Below are 22077 nucleotides of genomic sequence, written 5' to 3'. Positions count from 1 at the left end.
TTTCGTTTCGCCAAAAATTCGCCGCTGGCAAAACGTCGCCGACGGCCATTAAAGTCTATGGGCGTCAAATTTTTTTTTTGACATGCGTCTTTTTATTTTGTCGCACAACGACATACAAGTCTATGGCCGTCATTTTTTCAGCAAAACAAGGCGAAAAAATTCGCCCATCCCTAATCATCTATTACCTTGTTATATTGTTTCATCACCCCAGTATCTTTATTTAAGAAATTACCCAAATAAAGAGTATCCTTGCTCTCCAATTTGTTATTGCTCCTGCTTCTATCCACAGCAAAAGGTTTGGATTTCTCCAGACTGGTGTAAGCATGGATCCTTGCATTTAATATTTTAAAGAGAGCATAGAAGTACACCATGTCTTCCAGGTACAGTATTTACTAGTGGGCTAAGAGTGTCCCTAGTGGGAACAAAGGGAGTCCAAAGTAGACTTGCTAGATGTTTTTGCCCTAGGCTGTCCTTTTCTATTTAAGTCCATTTGGAGTGTTTTAAGTATTATAAATCTAGGACTGGTTTTATTTGTGCTGGTGCACAAGCAAATTAGGGACTCCCAGTCCCCTTTGATTTCTGGGGCTACACAATGTATGGCTTGTGACTCTATGTAACCTTTTTATTACATTAATCCTTTAATACTATAGATCTATTATTATAGTATACACTTACACAATTCAAATATAAGAATCAGAGAAAAATTTCACACGCAATGCCAATATAATAATCGTATAATTGTGGAGGATGTGATGGTCAGTTTCGTTAAGAATGTAAATGTGATTTTATAAGTAATAAATATTTCAGTTGTTTCCAAATCATTTCATTTTGCAGTAAATAATATCAAGGAGAAAATAATGCTTTTGTGGATGCAAATATTTATTTAAAATGGAAGGGTAATATACATTTGGTTTGAAATTTTATCAGTATATTGTCTGTGATATTACAGTTAATTCATTCAATATAAGAATATTGTTAACTGCTTCCTGTGAAGTAGGTATAGGTAGATCACGCTGCACATTTCAGTGCTTCACAGGAACATGCTGTGTGAGCATCTACTGTGTCAACCAGATCTTCAGTCTTGCCCATTATGTTCTGACTTTCTACCAAATCTGTAGAGGCATCTGTGTAAAACAGGTAAAGATAGCACTTTTAATTATAATTTTATTATCTAAAACTCGCAAATCACAAAACATAAAACATTCATGTTATGAGATCCTTTGACATTTTTTGGCCATACCTGCTTCATCGGCTATAGGTAAATATTTTAGGAGAATATGGATAATTATCATCTTACCTAATGCTGCCAATTAATGAATACCACTTCTTAAAATATCAATAAATAGAAATGTGTTCCTATGACCATGTACAGTGTACATCATTTTAACTTTAACACCATTTTAGTATGTGTATAAAAGAAAAATGCATCCCAAGGCTGAAACCCAATTTAATCGAATAATTGGATTCTGTCAAAGCTTCTCCCTATATTTCTAGCAAATTAAAACAAAACAATTATATCTGGCATTACTATTAAAGTATTTGAGTTTTTGTTTGTTTATGAAGTTCCAAACGTCCTGTTATTAGATTAGAAATAGTACAAAAAGGTGTAGGAAAACGGATACCTTAGCTGTGAGTCAGCATTAATGTAGTCTACCATGCATATAAGTGAAATGGAATTGTAAGAGAAAACTTTGCTTAAAGGGGAGGTTCACCTTCAGAACACTGTCTAAATTTGAATAGCCCCAGTCAGAAGAAACATTTTTGTAAATTATCTTTATTATTTTAAATGAATAGTTTTGAAGCTACAGACCATATAAACTGTGGATCGCTGCTGCTAAAAATATTTATCCTCTTCTCTCTGCTGCCTCTCAGCTAGGGATGGTGACACCGGAAGTCCATTCTGTCCATACAGAAAGCTGATACTGTTTGGTTACTGCGCATGCCTCCCATCTCCTGCTTCATTTGAATTCCACTAATCCTATTTGTTAAATCTTGCCAGCCAATCCCATCGAAGATATGCAAATGAAACAGGAGCAAGGGCAGATCCAGTACAGTGTAATTTATTTTTGATGGACTGCCTGCTAAATCATTGGCTGGAAAATCCCCTACAGACAGCTGAGAGCACAGAAGAGAGAACTTTAACAGGGCTGATCCCTGGCTTATCACGTCTGTAGCATCAAAATCGAACATTTAAAATAATAAAGATGATTTGCAAAAATCTTGTAACTCACAGGGACTGTTCAAATGGAAAATATGATCTGAGATGAACATCCCCTTTAAGCTGGTGGTGGAAGTAAATACTTACCAGCAGGAAGGCAGTGGAAGCCAACAGTGACTGGGGTAACACTGGTTGGTGAGCAGCCTTTGACACAACGTAGAACTGGCCGGACAGAATAGCATTTGGATTCCTGATCATCAATATGGACTGTTCTCTCAAGTTTCACTGAAGTGTGCTGTAGCTTGCAAGCTGAAAAAGAAAACAGTTAAAGAACTCATATTTTACAGAAAAAGTGATTTAGCTACACATTCCAAATGATTAGGAGGAAACATCAGACTCAAAGAAGCACAAGTTTGCATGGATTCAAAAACGTCATGCACAAAGCTGTTAATCCTGAGTTTGAATTGCACTTATCACCAATGTCTTTGTGCCTGTTGATGTAAATGAGGCTCTATGTGCAAAGAACTGTAAATCTGGGAAAAGAAAAAAAGTCAATTACTTCCAGAGCATGGTTCCTCTGGGAGAATCCAGGAGTGAGTGAATCTGTTCTCATCTCTTGCAGCATGTCCACCAGGCATCTGATACTCTCGCTCTGTCTCATCATCATGTTGACCACAAATGCCACAGGTGCTTCCTCTCATCCATACTGCTGTTCTAACCTGTAGAAACATGAAGACGTTATTCAACTTGTTTATGAGTTTAACGAGTGGTGTATTCTGACTCCACTGCTTTACACACCATTATAAATATGGCTTCTATTGTGTTATGTGTTTATACACATACCTTGGTTAATTTGCCATTGTAATAAAGTTGCTCAATACCAAAATCTGGTGCTGATAAAATAACGGCTTTTTCTTCCATTTTTATCTCCACTGCTGGATCTGAAAAAAAAAGATTGTTTCAATTCTCGTATATTCTCATATTTCTCCTGAATAAAATGAGGCAGAGAAAAAGTGAACAATAGATCAGAGTTAAAAAAATTGGTCAATTGAGTGTTTGCAGACTTTTATTACTACAAAGAGAGCAAGTTGTAAGTACTGGATTACTTTCCCTATTTCTCTCAAGTCCTGTAGACTCTTTTGTGAGTATGTACTAGAAGATTCCTTTACCTGCGCTTGCAATGTATGGCAGCTTCTCCTTCGGCACTTCAAGACCATTAACCTTTAATCTGATTTCTTCGGATGATGTGTACATGTCAATGTCACTGCAAACAGAAAGGAAAATGCATTGGCATTGGGACCTGTTATCCAGAATGCTTGGGACCTGGGGTTTTCTGGATAATGGACCTTTCCATAATTTGGATCTTCATACCTTAAGTCTACTAGAAAATCATTTAAACATTAATTAAACCCAACAGGCTGGTTTTGCTTCCAATAAGGGTTAATTATACCTTAGTTTGGGTAAAGTACAATGTACTGTTTTATTAGTGCAGAGAAAATGAAAATCATTTTTAAACATTTAAAATTATTTGGATAAAATGGAGTCTATGGGAGACAACCTTTCTGTAATTTGGAGCTTTCTGGATAACGGGTTCCTATACCTGTATTTAATTATACGTTTGTTTATGTGCTGTTATGCAAAAACAATTTTGTAATGTATTTAAAATTCATTGCTTAATCAAACACATCCTAGATAAAATGATAATCTGCATAGCTGGAAATACAATACATTTATGTAATAGAATACAGAACTCACTAGTCAGCAAGTTTGATATTAATGTCTCTCAGTTCAGAAGACTCTGGAGATTTCTTTGCCATCACTAAGAACTTTAGTTCAGAGCTGCAGTCCTGAGCCAACACATGGAAGCAACTTCCAGGCAGAGTGTAGTTAAATTTGACTTCATTAAAGGTTTTTATCTGGTCCCTGGACATTGTACATTCTCCTAGATGGTGATGAGGAAAAAATGAATTGTGAGTACACAATATATAAAAAGTGTGACACAGTTCAGTCTTTGTGAAACTGTTTTCATTTAAAACCAATGGTTGACTTAGAAAGCAAAACCCCAGAATGAAAACACTGCCAATATAGCATTTGTGTATGTCTCCATTAATCCCAACAACCAAATCTGAAATCCTAACAATACAAATATGTACATTTCAGGGAAGAGCAGTACAACTGCTGCTACACTGTAGCCCCACCACCACCAGCCTCCTGTCCTGGTGCCTGTTTTGTATGAATGTACACTGGAAATAGGGTTGCCACCTGGCCGGTTAAAATGAAGGTTGATCCCAATGTTATTAATGGGGAAAAAAACAAATATATAGGAAGGCCGGTATTTTTTTCCAGAAAAGGTGGCAACCCTAACTGGAAATAAAGAGAAAGGTGTAATATAACACTTTATTTTTTGTTTCATTAACTTTGCATTAATAAAAAAACCTTTCCTGACTGTATTCTTACTGACCGCTGAATCTGTCCACCAGTGAACTATATGTGTCAGCAAAAATATTCCAGGTTGGGGCTTGAATATCAGATGAGTGCAGATGATAAGCTGATGTTACTGCAAAAGGAAGATTTACGGCCTGATAATAGCATGTTGCCTGTAAAACAGAATAAAAAGAAACAAGAAATAATGTTACATAATGAAAATCTTTGCATCTCAGTGTCTCTAAATTACTTTGAAAATTATTGTCAGGCCCCTAAAATGTCTAGAGGTTGACCTGTTTTACCAATATTTATTGAAATAGTACAGTATATGAATTAGGGCCTCATGGAGCCCCTATACCTCCTGGGGCCCCCTGCAGCCCCAGGTTCTGCTTCCACTGTAATTTTGCCCCTGCATGCACCCCAATCCTAACTACAACTAGCTGTTTCTATTTCTCCTTCTTATGAATGACTTATCACGCTTCTTTAAGCACTTACCCATGGTACTTGTATGACAGCATTCATAGTCCTGGGTGAGCTAAGAGATAAGATTATCTTGGCTTGTTTAGATGGGTTTCGTTGGTTTTTGGTGTTGAAGCCCATCATGTAAGCTGCTCCTGGCAAAAACTCAGCTACCCTGGAATAAAATTATACATAACTTATAATATATACTATAGTATTCTGGGTTATTTTAAGACAATTATATACACATACCACTAAAGGATTCACATTTTGCATTTTCCTATATAAAAGAATTGGAGGATAACCTACTCTTCACCAGCTGATTTCAGTTTGGAAGGAATTCTAGGCCAGTTCATTTTGAATCTTAGTGCAGGCTGATTTCCAAATATTCCAGTCTGGGCTATGAATTCCATTTTGTACTGCTTGCAGTTCTGACCCCATTTCAGTTCAGCCTAAATGATAAACAAAGTAATTAATGATAATTGTGTCACATATTGTTTGTCAAGAGTATTGTAAGGTTCTATACCTGAGCTTCATGTGGATTTCTGATATAAGCTTCAGCACAAGCTCTCCACCTGCTCTTTCCAGTTATGTCTACCACATAGGCTTGCATCTTGGGTCTTGTGGTGTCGTCTGTGTAGAGAATGACCTGGTACCCTTGTTTGACATTATCATTTCTCACAGCTTGAGCAGTGATGACAACAGTTGGAGGTTTTTTGTCACCAAGGAATTTGTTCTAAAAGAAAAAAACCAAACACCCCTTAATATTCATAAGCATCAATAATTTAATTTTATATTGCAATAGCTATTTATTTGGCCTTGATATTGTCACTGCATTCTAAATACATGCATCATAGTACAGGTACAACAGGCTTTAACTGTGCATTCACCTCAATACCATGCAAATAAAATCTCTTACATCTATATATCACATTTTTTATCTTATATACTCCCTGTTTTTATATGTTAAGCCAATTACAATTGCCGAAAGAAACTACAGAAGACCATTTGTTTCCAACAGCATTTGAACGGACCAACATATTGTTTGTTTGAATTTTTCTTAAAAGTCAGTGAATTCCCCATAAGCTCTTTCACAGAAGAACTCATTACTTTCATTTTGTTTCTGATTTTTGTTGATATGTGGTTTTCTGTAATGATAAAGCTTACATTAAACCATAATAAAACAAACATATTGTATATAGTGAGAATTATGTGATAATAGGTACAACACAAACCCATATACAGCAATTGTTTTTGACAATGCAGCTTGTCCTATAGGGAATTTTCTGAGTAGCCCATAAATGTATTATAGAGATACCACACTCTTTACTTACATGATGTTGGGATCTGGCTGACTCGCTGCTACTGCTTGAAGAACTGGAGCTGCTGCTTTCAGAAGACTGACTTGACATACCCTTATATTGCTGCAGATAGTAATAGGGTCAGAATTAGATCTTAACAAGCACATACTCATAACAGCATGTACATTTGAACAACTAAATATATTTTTATACATACTTGTTTGTATGGTCGCTGGAATCGCAATTTATACATCTGGGGTGGCATCTATGAAATAAATAAATGAGAATAAAGCTTTTATACAGGAAGTCTTAAAGTGAGATTCTACAGCTAGGTATAGAATACAATTCACCAGTAATATGCAATGACTACTTAAAGAGGGTAAAACATAGGTAGAGGTACTGCTTCATATAAAAAAAAAAGTACCAATGTTGCCATAAGGGTAACATTGTTGTCACCTCATCAGACATTCTAGAGGAGAGCCTATTTCATTGCCCAGCATAAATCTTGTTAGCTCATACCCTACCTTTTTGCTCCACTAAACAAGCTCATGGAAGGAGTTAAGAGCCTAATTGAATAGTGGTTGTAATAATTGGTTTTGTCAATGATTCTAGGTAGCGCTAGGATACACTTTAAGTAGTAAAAAGCACTATAAAAAGCAGTACAAATATGTATATGAACAACATACCTGTGATGGGTCCTGAGGATGACTGCCATGATGCTTTTGCTGTTTCTGTTTGTTCTGACGTGTTTGCTGTTTAGAGTTCTGTTGATGTTTTCCACGACTGCTTTCACTACTGCTGCTGCTTTCACTGCTGCTGCTGCTGCTGCTGCTGCTGCTCTCTTTGTTGCTGCTCTGACTGCTGCTGCTGCTGCTGCTGCTGTCTCTCTGCTTTTGACGCCCAGTTTGACCATGTGTCTCTTTGTTCATTGCCTGTTGTGATACACGGGAAAGTATGTCAACTTTCCTACCATGATTTCTTCTGTTTCTCTGGGATGATGATGATGATGATTCTGATGAGGATGATGATGAAGATGATGATGAAGAGGATGAGGAGGAAGATGAAGAAGAGGAGGAAGAGGAGGATGGAGAAGAAGATGAGCTAGATGAGGATTGCTTCCAGTTTCTCCCAGCCTCAAGAACATCAGTTTCTCCAGCACCTTTATTCTTCTTAATTTTCGCTTTCTTTGACTCTTTTCCAACTAAACTTCTATTTCTTGCCTAGTAAAAAAAAAAGCATGGTCGAAAGTAATATGCAATCTATATTTAATTCTGTAAGATTATTTTACAAACTCACTTTTAATTCATTAAAGAAGGGATTCATTTTTGAACAAACCATTGTTTAATCTCTCTCTCCTGAGGCTGAACAAATAGATTCGATTTCTTCTCTAGCACATTACGGTAAAAAAGAAAGACTTACTCTATACTCCTCCTCATTGATTCCAAGAATGATCTTTAGTCTCTTTTGCACTGCAGATTCATCCAACTGTTCTCCTTCTTTCACCTCCACTTCTGTCAGAGCTATTATTTTTGAGGATGCTCTAGGACCTGTTGTAATCTCCAGCTGCAGTTTTTCAATGGCTGCATCATTTTGAACTGGTAATATATATGCAGAAGGTGTCAAGGCTTATATACTTTATACAAACATTAGGGACAATGGCTAGATTTGAAATCACCTACCAGGTTTCAGTATAACTTTTGTCTCATGTTCCCCAATTTGTTCATATAGGAAGGATTGCATGTCACCATGTGCAGTGTTTAATTTGGACTGAAGACAGGCATTTATATTCAGTTTAGATAATCGTAAGCAAAAATGATAGGATTGAACATGATTAGGTATGCGCTGGTGTTGTGCTCCTCCCCCTGAGTAGGCATTCTTCCTTATTCCCATTTCTGATGACACTTCCTATAAAGGAAACAATAGGTTTCTTTCATAATTTCTTTCATTCTCTCCTATCAATCAACCTTGTTGTCACTTCTTGTAAATTAAACTACATTCTGAAGACAGGGTACAATAATTATGTGATATTATTTACTGCAACATTGTAGATCTAGAACGATCAAAGGGAAATCAGAGAGCTGAATTCATGCTATTAATTTATGAATTGCTTTTTTATATTACGTACCATCATGCTGGCTGATTCTGCTGAAGTTCTCCCAGATTTTTCAAAGTGCTGCTCCAGGGTAGATGGGCCATGTTGCTTTGGCACCACTAGCATTCTCTTCTCTGAATCCAGCTGTCCCACATTTCTTGTCACAGCAAACATTTGATGTCTATGGCAAAGTTGGGAGAAATTGAGATCATTTTTTAAAAATTGTGTTACATTGTGTATTCACTTCCTTGCATGCTAATAGTTGAGGTAATTGCCAAAAACCAGTACCTTGCTGTTAGAATTTCAACCTCTCTCTGGCAAGGTGGAAACTCCATTTTGAAATTCTTATCTTTCATGTCTAATTTGGCTGTAAATTTTACAGGCGTTTGAATTCTGAGTTTTCCGTGAAATTCGAGTCCACTCTGAATCAGAGGTGTGTTCACTCCCATTGTTTCCACAACATGAATCAAAACACTGAAATGAAAAGCACAAAGTACATTAAGATGAAATCTAAATTTAAAAAATCAATTTTAAATACAACATTATACAACCAAAAATAATCATTAATTAAAAAAAAAAAAACAAGTCATTGTTAAGCAGTTAAATGATAATATGCAGTTGGAGCAAAGATAAATTTTGGCTAAAATATTCTGAAAACATTTACTAGTGAAGTGGAGTTTTTTAGCATTTAGCATTTATGCTGCTCTGTTCATACTGATAAATATCTAAACTAATATTAGTTAAATGGCAAAAGTATATCAATATCAAATATCAATATCTAATATAAACATATATCAATAGCTAATATCAGTATTACAAACCTTGGAGACATGTCTGTGTGAAGCTGTATGTTTGACTCGAGCAGTTGACTTAGGCTGAAGTCATTTGATGGGGAAGGTGTCACTTTCATATCAACTGGAAATTGAATATAAAATAGCAGTTATGTACATTGCCAATCGATGAAACAAGGAAAACATTTTTAAAATATTACTGCCATTTAAAAAATGTAATGCTGCCAATAGACTTTATTACCAGTGTATTAATTTTAATATTAAGGAAACTTAGGAATATGTGATGAGACTGATTGTGGCTTGGGTTGGGTTAATACATAATGATACAGGTATGAGATCTAAAGCCGTTATGCAGAAGGCAACAAATTTGTCGCAATTTGGAGCTCTATTTTAATCAAATAATTCAGATTTGTAAATATTATTTCAATTTTCTCTATAAAAATAAGACAATACCTTGTACTGGATCCCAACTAAGATATAATTAATCCTTATTAGAGGCAAAAGAATCCTATACCTGTACATAACTTTTATCAGTCAATCTGTCGCTTGTTGCTATTCGTTACTGCTCTAGGGAAAATATACCCAGTGTTCGTAAACAAATGTTGGATGGTCAGCTGTCCATAAAGCTGCATACATTTTCCATTTTTTCTTATATGATTTATTTATAGAAGATAACCATGAATGAATAAATTAAATATTTTATTATGTGAAGACTATCTCTATTACAGTACATTACAATACATTACAATACATCCAAATTGTGATTCAATAAAATGCCTTACCATTTAAAGCAGTAGTTGCCACAGCAGCACTGTGTGTAGCAATCTCCAATGGAAGGCCGACGCAGGTTGGAATAATGTGTCGAGCTTCTGTAAGCAGCATAGGATGAGACCATTGTCCAGTAGCACCACTGAGAAGCTTGTTCAGGACCCTTTTAACCACTGTGTGCCTTTCTGCTGGTTCATTCAGTAACTAAATAAATGGCAGCACATTAATACTTACTAAAAACTTTCAGCAAGCAAGCATGAAGAAAGCATAAATCATTGAAGTCTACCTTCATTGCATTTTGGATGGTATCTCTGGTGACCTGATTAAAGTTGACTTCTTGACCCAACATTTTAATACTTGCTGAAACCAAAGGCACATTAGCAGGTGCTTCTTTATAAGCCAGCAACTGAAAAATATAATTCAGTATTTCATGAATACATTTAGTCAAAATAAGTGGATGAATGGATAGAAAAAATCTGTTTCACAGGACAGAGCCAATAGGGGTTGAGAGCTGCAAATCAATGCTACTATGGGAAATCTATTTTAAAGAGATGAAGCTGCTGAGAAAGTATAAATAATACATTTAAAAGAACAAATAACTACTCACAGCTTTGAGAATCTTTACAATCTTTTTACGCATGGAATACTCAGAAAACTGAATATTTTGCTTCCTTATGACCTCTTGGAGTCCTTCTGCCCTTAACGCAACCTGTAAAAAGTATTTTAATTTGATTGGATTTTACTGTAATTGAAACACAACATTAACTGCAAAGAATTTAAAACCATAAACATAATTTGTCTTAAAAATTAAGTGCACCATAACTGCTTCACCTAACATTCCAAGATTTTGGTGAACCTGGTGCTATATAAGATTAAAAACAAAGAAATAAGTCAAATCAACTGGACTTGTTGTATTTTTTTTTCTTGAAGACGTTACACCAGTCATCCAACTGTCTTTCTCAATTCAGAAAACTTGTTTTGGGAATATATCCTCTGGAAAGATCTTATTTACAAGTTATTCTGAATTGAGAAAGCCAGTTGGATGACTGGTGAAACGTCTTCAAGAAAAAAAAAATACAGCAAGTCCAGTTGATTTGACTTATTTCTACAGATACCATGACCTGGATGAATGAGAATCTTCACAAACATTAAAAACAAAGGAACCCTTAATGCATTATTAGAAGGCAATGCTATTCAGCAAATTGATAGTAAGTGAAGACTCATTTTTTCAAATGATGCTAAGGTTGACTAGAATAAAGTTAAGACAGCTATATGGTAGTCTAAATATGTCAATTATATATTTGTCACTAAACAATTTTCCTTTGTTGACACTCTTTTGAAACCATTCTGTATTAGGGCCAGCTTAGCAAATTCCTTTCTTTTTTATTTATGAAGTGGTGCACTAGAGAATAATGTTATCTTCCTTACCTCTAAAACATCTGTTGAAGCCCCAGCAAAGCTTTCTCTGACTTTAAGAAGAGCAAACACAGGGAATGCAGTCCTTGGGCTGTTTATGAAAAATACATTTAGAGCAAGTCCACCCATCATGGGATCTGCAGGGGAAAAAAATCATAATCTTAGATATAACTATAAAAGAAATTAAATGTATTTATACAGTATGTACTACTGAACAAAGATGGCAGCCCAAATAATATTGTAACAGGCTTAGGCAGTTTAAAAGTCTGTTCAGTGCTTAAGTAAGTGATTTTAACCCACAACCAAGATTGCACATGAAGTTTGCCATGGGGATTTTCCTGTTCAGGAGAATGGGGGTCAAAATCCTGTAGAAAGCAGTAAAAAGCAGGGGCACATTGTACCTTGTTGTAGATCACTACTAGCACTATATTAGCATTATATAATAACTGCATATAGATAGATATTGTTGGAAAAAGAGACAAGGGTAGTTCAGGTTAAGTCCGAATTTAAAACAAAATTAAAAAGCATTTTACAGAGGCTATTGAAGCACTACAAACACATGTTGATTTTGGGTTTCCTGCTGGGTCCACAGCTCGTTGGATGCATGTTAATTTGGCTCTTCAACAGTAGTAACATATATGAAAAGGACAACTGGAGAGCCTTTAGAATCTTTTGGTGTCGTTTTATTGAAGCACTAGATGTTTCGGACCACACGGGTCCTTCCTCAGGTGCAGGTAAACTCTCCAGTTGTCCTTTTCATATATGTCAATACAAAAACATGCCTATTTTACATTTGCCTCTTAATATTTCCTTGAGGCAAATACAGAGATACAATGACCTTTTAATTGTAATTGCCATTTCTGCATCCTCTCTTTAGATATTTACTGAATAAACTGAATAATTTTACTCACAGCTGAAAGTGTCAACATGGAATGCTTTGCTGTAGCGGAAGCTCAGCTGGTCAAAGACTGGATTCAGAATATTTAAAGCTACTCTGCAAGCAGAAGCTCTAAATGAACATAAAGAATAAAGGGTTAGGAGCAGCATATATACTGTGTATATAACCCAACTAAACATGAAACTCAGCTGGTGTTCTCCTTGTTACTTACAGGTTATGGAACTCTGGCATAGTACTTTTTGTTAGTGATTTTATGTGTGAGTATGTGAAACTAGCAAGCTGCAGGTTATCTTTGCTCTCTCTCAATACTGCATTAGCCACAGCAGTTACAATAGCAATTCCAGGATTGGTCTCAAAGAGAGCTACACATGTAATCATTCGCACTTCAGGGTGAACATCACGGTCCATGAACAGCTGAAGAAGAACTTCTTGCACCTTGTAAAAAAAGAAGACAACAATTTCTAAGTGGTCTGTCTACATTGGTCTTTTTTTCTCAGTAAGTATCTGTTAGGCTAAAATACTTAAATAGGCGTGCAATGTCACAAGTGCAGTTACCATTAGCAAAAAGAAAAAAAGAAAAATTGTGAACTGGTGCAATTTAGCAAATGTGTGAGTGACTACCATAACTATTAGGAATGGCAGCTATATTCAAGAAGTAGCCCAAATAGTAGCACTGCAATTTTCTTTTCTTACTTTTCTGGGATCTTTTTTGGCAATGTTCCTCAGAGCCATCACAGCATCAGTCTGTACCCTAACAGGGAACCTGGAGGCACCAGAGGAAAATCCTGGCAGAAATTTCTGTATGCGTTTAATACTTGCAGGCTGCCCAGCATTTCCAATAGCTTTCAGTGCCAAGGTGATGTCCTCCTGGTGAGCCTTGTTGGCAGCTTCAGCAGCAAATTCATGAAGGGGCTATAATAAACAAAATGCATTAGAAATATAATTTTATTTTTCATTACAATCATATTCAGTAGTAGTATTGATCAAATTACATGAAATTGCTGAAAATGTATGCTGGCTAAAAGCATCTGGTACACGGTTAATTTGAGAATTGTTCCTAATCTTCACCACTGAAAAGTGGTATTGTTACTAACAAGAACACGATAACTGAAACTTATATGTGTTTGTACAGCACTGCAGAAAAAAATGGGATTTTTAACATTAAGGGGCCCATTAACTTAGCTCAAGTGAAGGAATAGAAGAAAAAATACTTTGAATTTCGAATGGTCGAATATGGCTACTTCAACAATCAAATTGGCTACTTCGACCATCGAATTGGCTACTTCGACCTTCGACTACGACTTCTACTTTGAAACGAACGATTCAAACTAAAAATCGTTCGACTATTCGACCATTCGATAGTCGACGTACTGTCTCTTTAAAAAATACTTCGACCCCCTACTTCGGCAAATAAAACCTACCGAGGCCAATGTTAGTCTATGGCGAAGGTCCTCATTGGCTTCCTAACAATTTTCTGATCGAAGGAAAATCCTTCGATCGATGGATTAAAATCCTTCAGATCGTTCGATTTTTCCTTCGATCGTTCGATCGTAGGAATTGAGCTAAATCCTTCGACTTCGATATTTGAAGTCGAAGGATTTACATTCGGCAATTGAATATCGAGGATTAATTAACCCTCGATATTCGACCCTATGTAAATTTGCCCCTAAATGAAAAACACAAATAAACCACTAAAGATGATTTTGTTAATGAAAAATGGAGATTCTGGAGTGGTGTCTTTAAAATCTTTAACTGTATGGTATAGGAGCATATCAGGTTATGTGGGGAATTGACATATAATAAATAATAAAAACTAAACATGAAATGAAAAGCGTATTCCACCAATCAATTTACTGTGTCTAGCAACTCTGACTACTGTCTCTAAATATTTCAGCATCATTTTCTCCTTATTTATTTGTGTAGTGATAATGAATTATATATCTTGTTCACCTGTAATGCAGCTTCAGGGCAAGATTGAGAATCAACACAATATTTGTAAACCAGAGAACCATAGGCCAACATGGCGGATTTATACAGAGTAGGAGAATTTTGGACCTTGGAATCTGTCAACAAATCCTGTAAAAGAGAAATAATTAAATGTAGCAAAGAGAATGAAATCAAAGAGTTTCATGACCATATAAAAACACGAGGCTGAAGGCCGAGTGTTTTTATACAGGTCAGGGAACTCCGAGGTAACTTCTAATATTCTCATATTTTACAACTGGGGGTACTTTATTCACTATATATATTTTAACTACCAAACGCAACACCACATACAATACCACATTTCTCACCCACTTAATTCGATCTTGCCCACTCCCACACCTTGTGTATTACTCCCTTCCCTTTAGACTGTATGCCTATGCATAGGGCCTTCCTCACCTTTTTGTACCCGTATTGATTGTGATGTTTGTTACTCCATATATTCTATATATGTAATTCATGTAATGTAGTTGTATAATCACATTTACTTTACAGTGCTACGCAATATGTTGGCGCTATATAAATACATGTTAATAAATAATAATACTTTATTGATTATAATACACAAGTTTCAGTGAGTCATGTGACAGAAATGACATCAGAACTCACCGTTTATAACTGATGACATCAGAACTCACCGTTTATAAGGATATAATTTACAAGATATTCATGACTTTTGTGTATTATATACAGAGAACAAAAATTTCAGTTCTAAAAAAAGGGGTGCACTTACAGCTGCTATTTCCACTACACGCTGGCTGGCTCTAGTGTAATGCATGGCCATAAGTATCGCTGTTGCTGCTTCTTGATGAGTCATGTCCTGGTTATGAATCATCTGCTTAATAAACTTTAATGCATCAACTGATCCTGCCATAGTGATTGCATTTACTAGCCAGTGCCTGATCAAAACAAGAATATGATTTGGTTGTGACATTTTAAATGAACGTGTAGATTCTTATTACCCAAAATATTGTTCATCCTTTGGCAAATATAATTGTCTAAACGATTCCCTGATGAAGTACCTGTGCTGAGGTCTGTCAGAAAACTGTTTCCAAATAGCCTGGATATTTTCTTGGTCTGTGGCTCTCAGGAGCTGGACAAGCTGAAAAAATTTGCTGGTAGACTCGCCATGAACCAATTCTTGGTTGTTCTGTACCAGATGTTGCAGAGTTTCCACTACCTACAAGAGGAGAAGGTTATCACGTCATGTAAAAAAACAACGCAGTTATGTTGCACATTCTTCACAACTGGCCCTACCTGCGACTCTGCGTTCTTAGTCTTCAGCAAATGGAATGGCATTTGATGTACTTCTTGCCAGAAATGATAATTTAATCCACCGCGTTTCGTTAGCTGAACCTGAGATTCGCTATTTCTGCTGCTTTTAGTTTCAGCCAAAGTCAGTATTTGCCTGAAAGAAAAAGAACATTTTGTTCAGTGAGCTACATAGTACAGTATAATGTATTCTGAAATGTGACAAAGTTGGAGATTGTGATAGTAGATACTGCTGCTGCTGTAGTTGCAAATTAGATTATTTGAAATCATGCTATAATATTCTTCTTCTGCCATATGCCATGTTAAACAATGTCATTGTCTAGGTCTGGTATTTAGTTTTAACTCATCTGGCTAGCAATATACAACAATAGTGTGTTTTCTCCCCCCTCCCACCAAGTTACAGATTGAATATGAAAAATGCTACCTTGCTTCCATCACAGCAGCACCATAAAGTTCATAGTATGGGGTATAGCGATAAACTTGCTTGGCAGAGGCTTCTACAATTAGGGCACCTTGATCTTTGTTCTGCAATTTGTAGGTGAAGGTAGCAGAACCCTGTAGATGTTTTGCCCTCTGTAAGAAGAAATGCCATTCTGTATAGTGAAAACTACAGAGTTTGAGTATGTTTTAGTGGCTATCCAGTGTAAACATTACCTTTTTGCATTGAGTACAAGTTTCCATATAAGCAACTCCAATTTTCTTTTCAACTCTGGACTCACAGTTTTCAAAGTCCCTAGATTTTATCACAATCAGTCTTTCAGCTTTCTTATCTTCTTGGACTGTATATTTTGTATGACAAACACCACTAATGCTGTCCTATAAGGACACAAAGAAAGGATATACAAATGAATACAGTTGTAACAATTTTGTTGAGTATGTAATTACATTACTATTGACGTGCATCATATTGAAGAACACAAACCTCTTGCAAATCATAGACATTTTGGGACTTTTTGATAGTAACTTGAAGCATGTTCAGGATTCCTCTCTGGATGTTAAGTACTGTCTCTGAAACGTCCTCAGGAGCAAAAATATTTCCAACTTGCCCATTCCTGTATTCAAACTTCACAGGTCTTGTCAGCTGCTCTGCAAGGATCTGACTCAGCTTAGTGGCTCTGGTGAATGGATCTTTGGGCCACAAGCCATTGAATTCCTTTATTTCTGGATTGCGAATCTGAGAAGAAGAAAGGAATAGCCATGTTATTTATTGATGTATCTTGATTTTCTTTATGTCTTAATACATAGCATAATATTTCCTTTCTTTATATGGATATGTGATATTGAAAGTGATAATGAAGTTTGGGAGATATACAGTTATTGGAAGCAGTCTATATATGGAGTAGATATGCAACAGGAAACAAGGTAATTACTACACAGGAGAAAAATGTATACAGGATAGACATTATACTGAAATAAAAGTAGGGTGCACTAGTGGGGTACTGGTATAAAAACATTATTAAACATTTGGGATCCCCTTGATATGTTTCTATTGGCATAGTATGTAAATGATAAGACAGTACAAAGCCATTGATTTATATTACTTGAAAATTAATGTGCATTCCTTTTAATTTTTAAGCTTTTACTAGGAATCTAAATACTGAGCACCAGTGCAGCCACATCTGCAGCCTTATTCTTAAAGTGACTGTCTCTTTTATGTCTTACCTTTAGCATGTAGGACCTCTGCGCATAGCCACTGAGCTCAACCTTGCAGTTCAATTTAATACCAGACCGGGCCAAACCATTTTCTGGGATTCCATTAAGAATAATGCCTTCGTAATTGTACACATATGTCTTGCTCTCACTGAAAAACGGTTCTGTAATATACAGATGGTAAAAAGTTTATGTGTGTATATATATATATCTCTGATGCAAACATAAACTTTTAAAATGTACTTACCATATTGTGATTTTTCGCATCCTGTGAATAATAAATAAACAACTGTTAAACTGAGTAGACCATATTATTTTGCTGGACATACTATCTTCTCAGCCAAAGAAGTGGCATGACCAGGGCGGCATTATTTTCCTTTAAATTCTTACATTTTTTATGGTTTAAAAATTACCCCCCTTTTTGCAATAAGGGAAACTGATGAAGAGAGAGAACACATAGAGAAAGATAGATATACATTAGATAAGAAAGGGGATAGATGGGTATATATATATATATATATATATATATATATATATATATATGCCAGCAAACTCTCTGTATAATGCTAAGTATTATGTTGGCATTACATTACAAAACAGACTATAATCAATAACGTGCATCCAATTGGTCATTAGGTCACCAAGGAGTTCCATGACTTTCACTCAGGTAGAGCTTTGAGATAACTCAAAATACACTCATATTATGGGGGATACATTATTTTTTAGACTAAGTTTTAATAGATCTCATGACACAACTGTAATTAACAATCAATCAGCACAATCATGCTAAGTGAAATATATATATATATTCTTATACCAAATATTTCAGTTCTTTAATATGTCACTCTCTGTTGTAATGACTTTACATGTTAAGTATGCAAATGTATTGAGTTATAGTATGATACACTTACCCGCTAGAGCGAGAAGCAAAGCAAGTATGATTCCCCTCATCGTGATGGTGAATGTCAGTTTGAGAAACGTTAGCGTATTTATAGCGGAAAGATCTGGCGCATGTGCACACAGAAGTGACTTGTCTGGTACATAATTAACCTTTACCCAGCCCAAATTAACCACCCAAATATGCTTGCAATGCTATTGGTTGATACCTGTTGCAAAAAATATATATAATTAAACAACAAAAAATGTACCCTTCGTCACTTTATCAAATAATATAAAATGTTATTTTAAATAATTACTTAACACTACATATTTTTCTTTGAATTAAATAATGGTTAATAATTACCTGTAGACCATAGCTAAATAAGAGGTCATGATAACTTGGGTTGGGTCAAAGTGACTTTAGGCATCAGCTCTAATCTGATTGATAAGAATACCAGATACTTGCCAGTTAGCAGTTTGGGTCTTCTCCATGATGACTGGTGCAAGTTTCATTTAACTACTTCATTGTCTACTGCCTGTGAGTATTATGTCGTAATGAAACTTGCACCCCTAAATTCATTATATATTCATTATGTAGAGAAGAAAATCTGCTACATTAGGGGGCACATTTACTATGGGTCGAATATCGAGGGTTAATTAACCCTCGATATTCGACCATCAAAGTTAAATCCTTCGACTTTGAATATCGAAGTCTAAGGATTTATTGCAATTTGTTCGATCGAGCGATCGATGGAAAAATCGTTCGATTGAACAATTAAATCCTTAGAAATGAACGATTCGAAGGATTTTAATTCATCGATCGAACGATTTTCCTTCGATCACAAATTGCTAGGAAAGCCTATGGGGACCTTCCCCATAGGCTAACATTGATGCTCGGTAGGTTGTAAGTGGTCAAAGTTTTTTTTAAAGAGACAGTACTTCGACTATCGAATGGTCAAACGATTTTTAGTTCGAATCGTTCGATTCGAAGTCGAAGTCATAGCCGATGGTCGAAGTAGCCAAAAAAATACTTCTAAATTCAAAGTATTTTTTATTCTAATCCTTGACTCATGCTAAGTAAATGTGCCCCTAGGTGTAGGGTATTCCTGAAACACATCAGAATGATATTTTGAATTCCAGTTTTGCCATAACTGCAAAAAAATTCTAAATGTATATATTTTTATGCATGTGCATGGGTACTGTATGTACCCTCAGGTGCCACCACACCACAGACCCAGCTCATAGAAGCAGCCTGTTAGTGGCAATAAATCACTTTATTCATTTGAGGACATCACAAGTAAAAGCTTAAGTGCAATTTGTATGTTCAAAGTGGATCTTCAGCTGAAGAATTTGCTCTTTTGAATAATATCAGACACTCTAATCATAGGGTTTAAGTAAAAAGTAATGGAACAATGCCTACTGCGGTTTATTACTGCACATCAACAATTAATACGTGGCTGAAAGATACTATGAACAAAATTGGCAGCACAAAATTATTCCTTTACTTTGTAATTGGTTGACTATTGTGCACGTGTTTCCCATTAGTCTTATGTGTTTCCCATTAGTCTTATGAATTCTTAGAAACAAATAGTATGGTGGTCCCCAGCCCTTTTAACTTGTGAGTCAAATTCAAATGTAAAAAGACTTGGGGAGCCATACAAGCATGGGAAAAGTTCATGCAGGTTCTAAATACCAAATATGGGCTATTTTATAGCCTCTATGTGGACTGCCAGTCTACAAGAAGCTCTGTTTGGCATTGCACCTGTTTTTTGTGCAACAAACTCTTGCCTCCAAGCCATTGATTCAAAAATGAGCACCTGCTTTGATGCCACTGGGAGCAACATCCACAGATTGTGAGCAACATGTTGCTTGGGGAACTGGTTGGAGAACACTGCCATAGGACTTAATGTGCGCCATATTCGCTTACTTTAACTTACATCTGATGATTTGAAAATCATGATGGTTGTTCACACCGTTAACTGTTAGGGGCAGATTTTACAGCAAATTTCATTTTGCACAGCATAATAAATAGACCCCTAAGTGTCTATGATGATTGCTGGGGTTGTTTATGCTACAAATTACATTTATTATAACAAGTCATAGAGACACGTGTATGTAACAGAAGCAGTGTGCAAAGTGTATTTTTTTGATATCACCGTATTTATCCCCACATTGCAAAAACATGCATGTTCGCATTTCCTTGAATCGGATACAGCCAGCATTATAATAGTGGGGCACATGCATTAAAAATAGCATTAGCATTCAATTTGCCAAGTCTGAAATGCCTATCGCTATAACAGCGCTGTGCAATATGTTGGTGCACTATAAATACATGTTAATAATAATAATAATAACCTGCTGTGGGAAGCCTGACATTACCACCAGGACATTACCATGGATGCAATGGTGCTCAGAGCAACAAATTAAAAGTGCATGTTTTGTGACAAGTACTACACTGTGACATGGTGCTGCTTTTGCTGCAAAGAATTACAAGGGAGCAGGATAACTCTATTTGTTAAAATAATACCAGTTACAGCAGTAATAAAGGTTTTGCCCAAATGTGTGTGAAATGGTAAAGGTAATTGAAAATATAACTATTTGTTACCACCGATGTAACGTTAAATACAGAATGCAGAAAATTGTTAACGGATAATGGCAAATGAGGTTTTAAAAACATGCATGAAAACATTGGTTATGGTAAAACAATGAAAAAGCAACTTTAGGGGCAATTTGGTTTAAAGTTCTAATTATAAACAGCTACAATGCAGTTATGGAAAGAGAGAGGTTCTACAAGAATGAGGAAAGGATTAATAAGGTGGTATATTAAAGTTTGCATGAAAATAGCAGAAGTGTAATTTAGACTCATGCATAAATAGAGCCTTCATTTTCTCTACTTTACATTAACAATTATGCACATCTAAGCCTCATGACTCAATAGGGGTTATTTGCTATGATCCTGGGTGCGCGTGCTGGAGCACTAAGAAGCAGAGAATAAACAGAAAGAGCAGCACCGGTCGGCACAAGGCAGCCCTGTCCTTTCAATCACCATAAAGGTCAGGGTGAGGAATGGGCACGTGTAAAAATGTAGGAAACAAGGAAATTGCGAATTTACCGGCATTACGTTGACAGTATATTTGGAATACCAGTCTCGACTCAGCCAGTTGATTTACTATCGTGGCCAGTGAATTACTGTGAATTAACTGGGTAGCAAACCTACTACCATAGGACAGGTGGTAAGTACAAGGCCCTTTTGTGCAGCCTGTAGCCAATGGTGCTCCCTAACTTGCATCTCTCAATAACACACGAGTTAGTAGGGGGTTTGACAAGGGAAACATACAGTATGTGCCTCCCCCCTCATTAATACAAATCTGCCAAGTGCATGCATCACTGTATTAATGGTGGAAGTGCAGGCCCTGCCAGTTCCTGTGGGTGCTATTATTGGGCAGGGAGAAAAGTGCAAAAAACACAGCAGATTTCTCCTTTTTTCCTCACACTTTGCATACTGTAATTGATACATTTCTTCTTATGTCCTATAAAGCTTTCTATCAAGCTTTGTTTTTCAGTCTTTAATATGTCAGGGTGCAGCTTTTTGTGAGTAAAAACAAATAGAAACATTGTCATTTCTGTCTTGACAGTGAATCTGCAAGGATTGAGACCATGCTGAAATACCTTGTCCAGAAAACACAGGCAAATGATAGTAGATCTGATCCCATAATTTGTGACGATAGTAACGTTCATATAATATTTATTTGATATTAATATGAATATAAAACACTCAAAATTTCTTTCATAAAGTGTGAATGTCTGACTTATGTGAAAGAGAAACCTTTCATCATAATCCAATAAGCCTACCAAAAGAAGTTACAGATCTCACCAGCAGCCCCATGGTTGGTGCATCATATGTGTCAGTAGTCCTTTTTCAAGTAAAGGTGAATTTATGAAATATAAGAAGTCATGTGAGGTACACAGATCTTTGACAAACAAAA

General features: G+C 36.0%; 1 protein-coding gene across 1 annotated transcript; it reads right to left on the bottom strand.

The window, feature by feature from the left end:
• Nucleotides 1–861: 861 nt before the first annotated feature.
• On the bottom strand, nucleotides 862–18210 carry vtgb1.S (vitellogenin B1 S homeolog). The gene is made up of 35 exons (XM_018260692.2): nucleotides 18124–18210; nucleotides 17460–17480; nucleotides 17225–17376; nucleotides 16485–16736; nucleotides 16217–16378; nucleotides 15987–16135; nucleotides 15548–15698; nucleotides 15313–15470; nucleotides 15024–15189; nucleotides 14258–14383; nucleotides 13001–13219; nucleotides 12519–12742; nucleotides 12321–12418; nucleotides 11422–11546; nucleotides 10601–10702; nucleotides 10280–10399; nucleotides 10008–10197; nucleotides 9256–9349; nucleotides 8723–8908; nucleotides 8468–8615; nucleotides 8022–8247; nucleotides 7762–7937; nucleotides 7029–7562; nucleotides 6560–6607; nucleotides 6376–6465; nucleotides 5568–5777; nucleotides 5351–5493; nucleotides 5078–5216; nucleotides 4620–4755; nucleotides 3914–4100; nucleotides 3328–3422; nucleotides 3002–3099; nucleotides 2718–2877; nucleotides 2306–2467; nucleotides 862–1124 (listed from the first exon to the last, which is right to left on the bottom strand). Exons 1-35 carry the CDS (start codon nucleotides 18161–18163, stop codon nucleotides 1009–1011), a joined length of 5403 nt encoding a protein of 1800 aa, XP_018116181.1. The 5' UTR covers nucleotides 18164–18210; the 3' UTR covers nucleotides 862–1008.
• Between the last annotated feature and the right edge of the window lie 3867 nt (nucleotides 18211–22077).

The sequence above is a fragment of the Xenopus laevis genome, chromosome 4S, assembly GCF_017654675.1.
Source record: "Xenopus laevis strain J_2021 chromosome 4S, Xenopus_laevis_v10.1, whole genome shotgun sequence".
Taxonomy (NCBI): domain Eukaryota; kingdom Metazoa; phylum Chordata; class Amphibia; order Anura; family Pipidae; genus Xenopus; species Xenopus laevis.
The sequence above is the reverse complement of the archived record's forward strand: the minus strand, read 5'-3'. Positions and strand labels throughout refer to the sequence as shown.

Coding starts and splice junctions, on each gene's coding strand:
- vtgb1.S (XM_018260692.2), bottom strand. CDS start 18,163: ATGAGGGGAATCATACTTGCTTTGCTTCTCGCTCTAGCGG. Junction 8,248..8,467: donor CAGAATCAGCCAGCATGATG/GTACGTAATATA, acceptor TTTCCTTTATAG/GAAGTGTCATCAGAAATGGG. Junction 6,466..6,559: donor TCCAGCGACCATACAAACAA/GTATGTATAAAA, acceptor TACTATCTGCAG/CAATATAAGGGTATGTCAAG.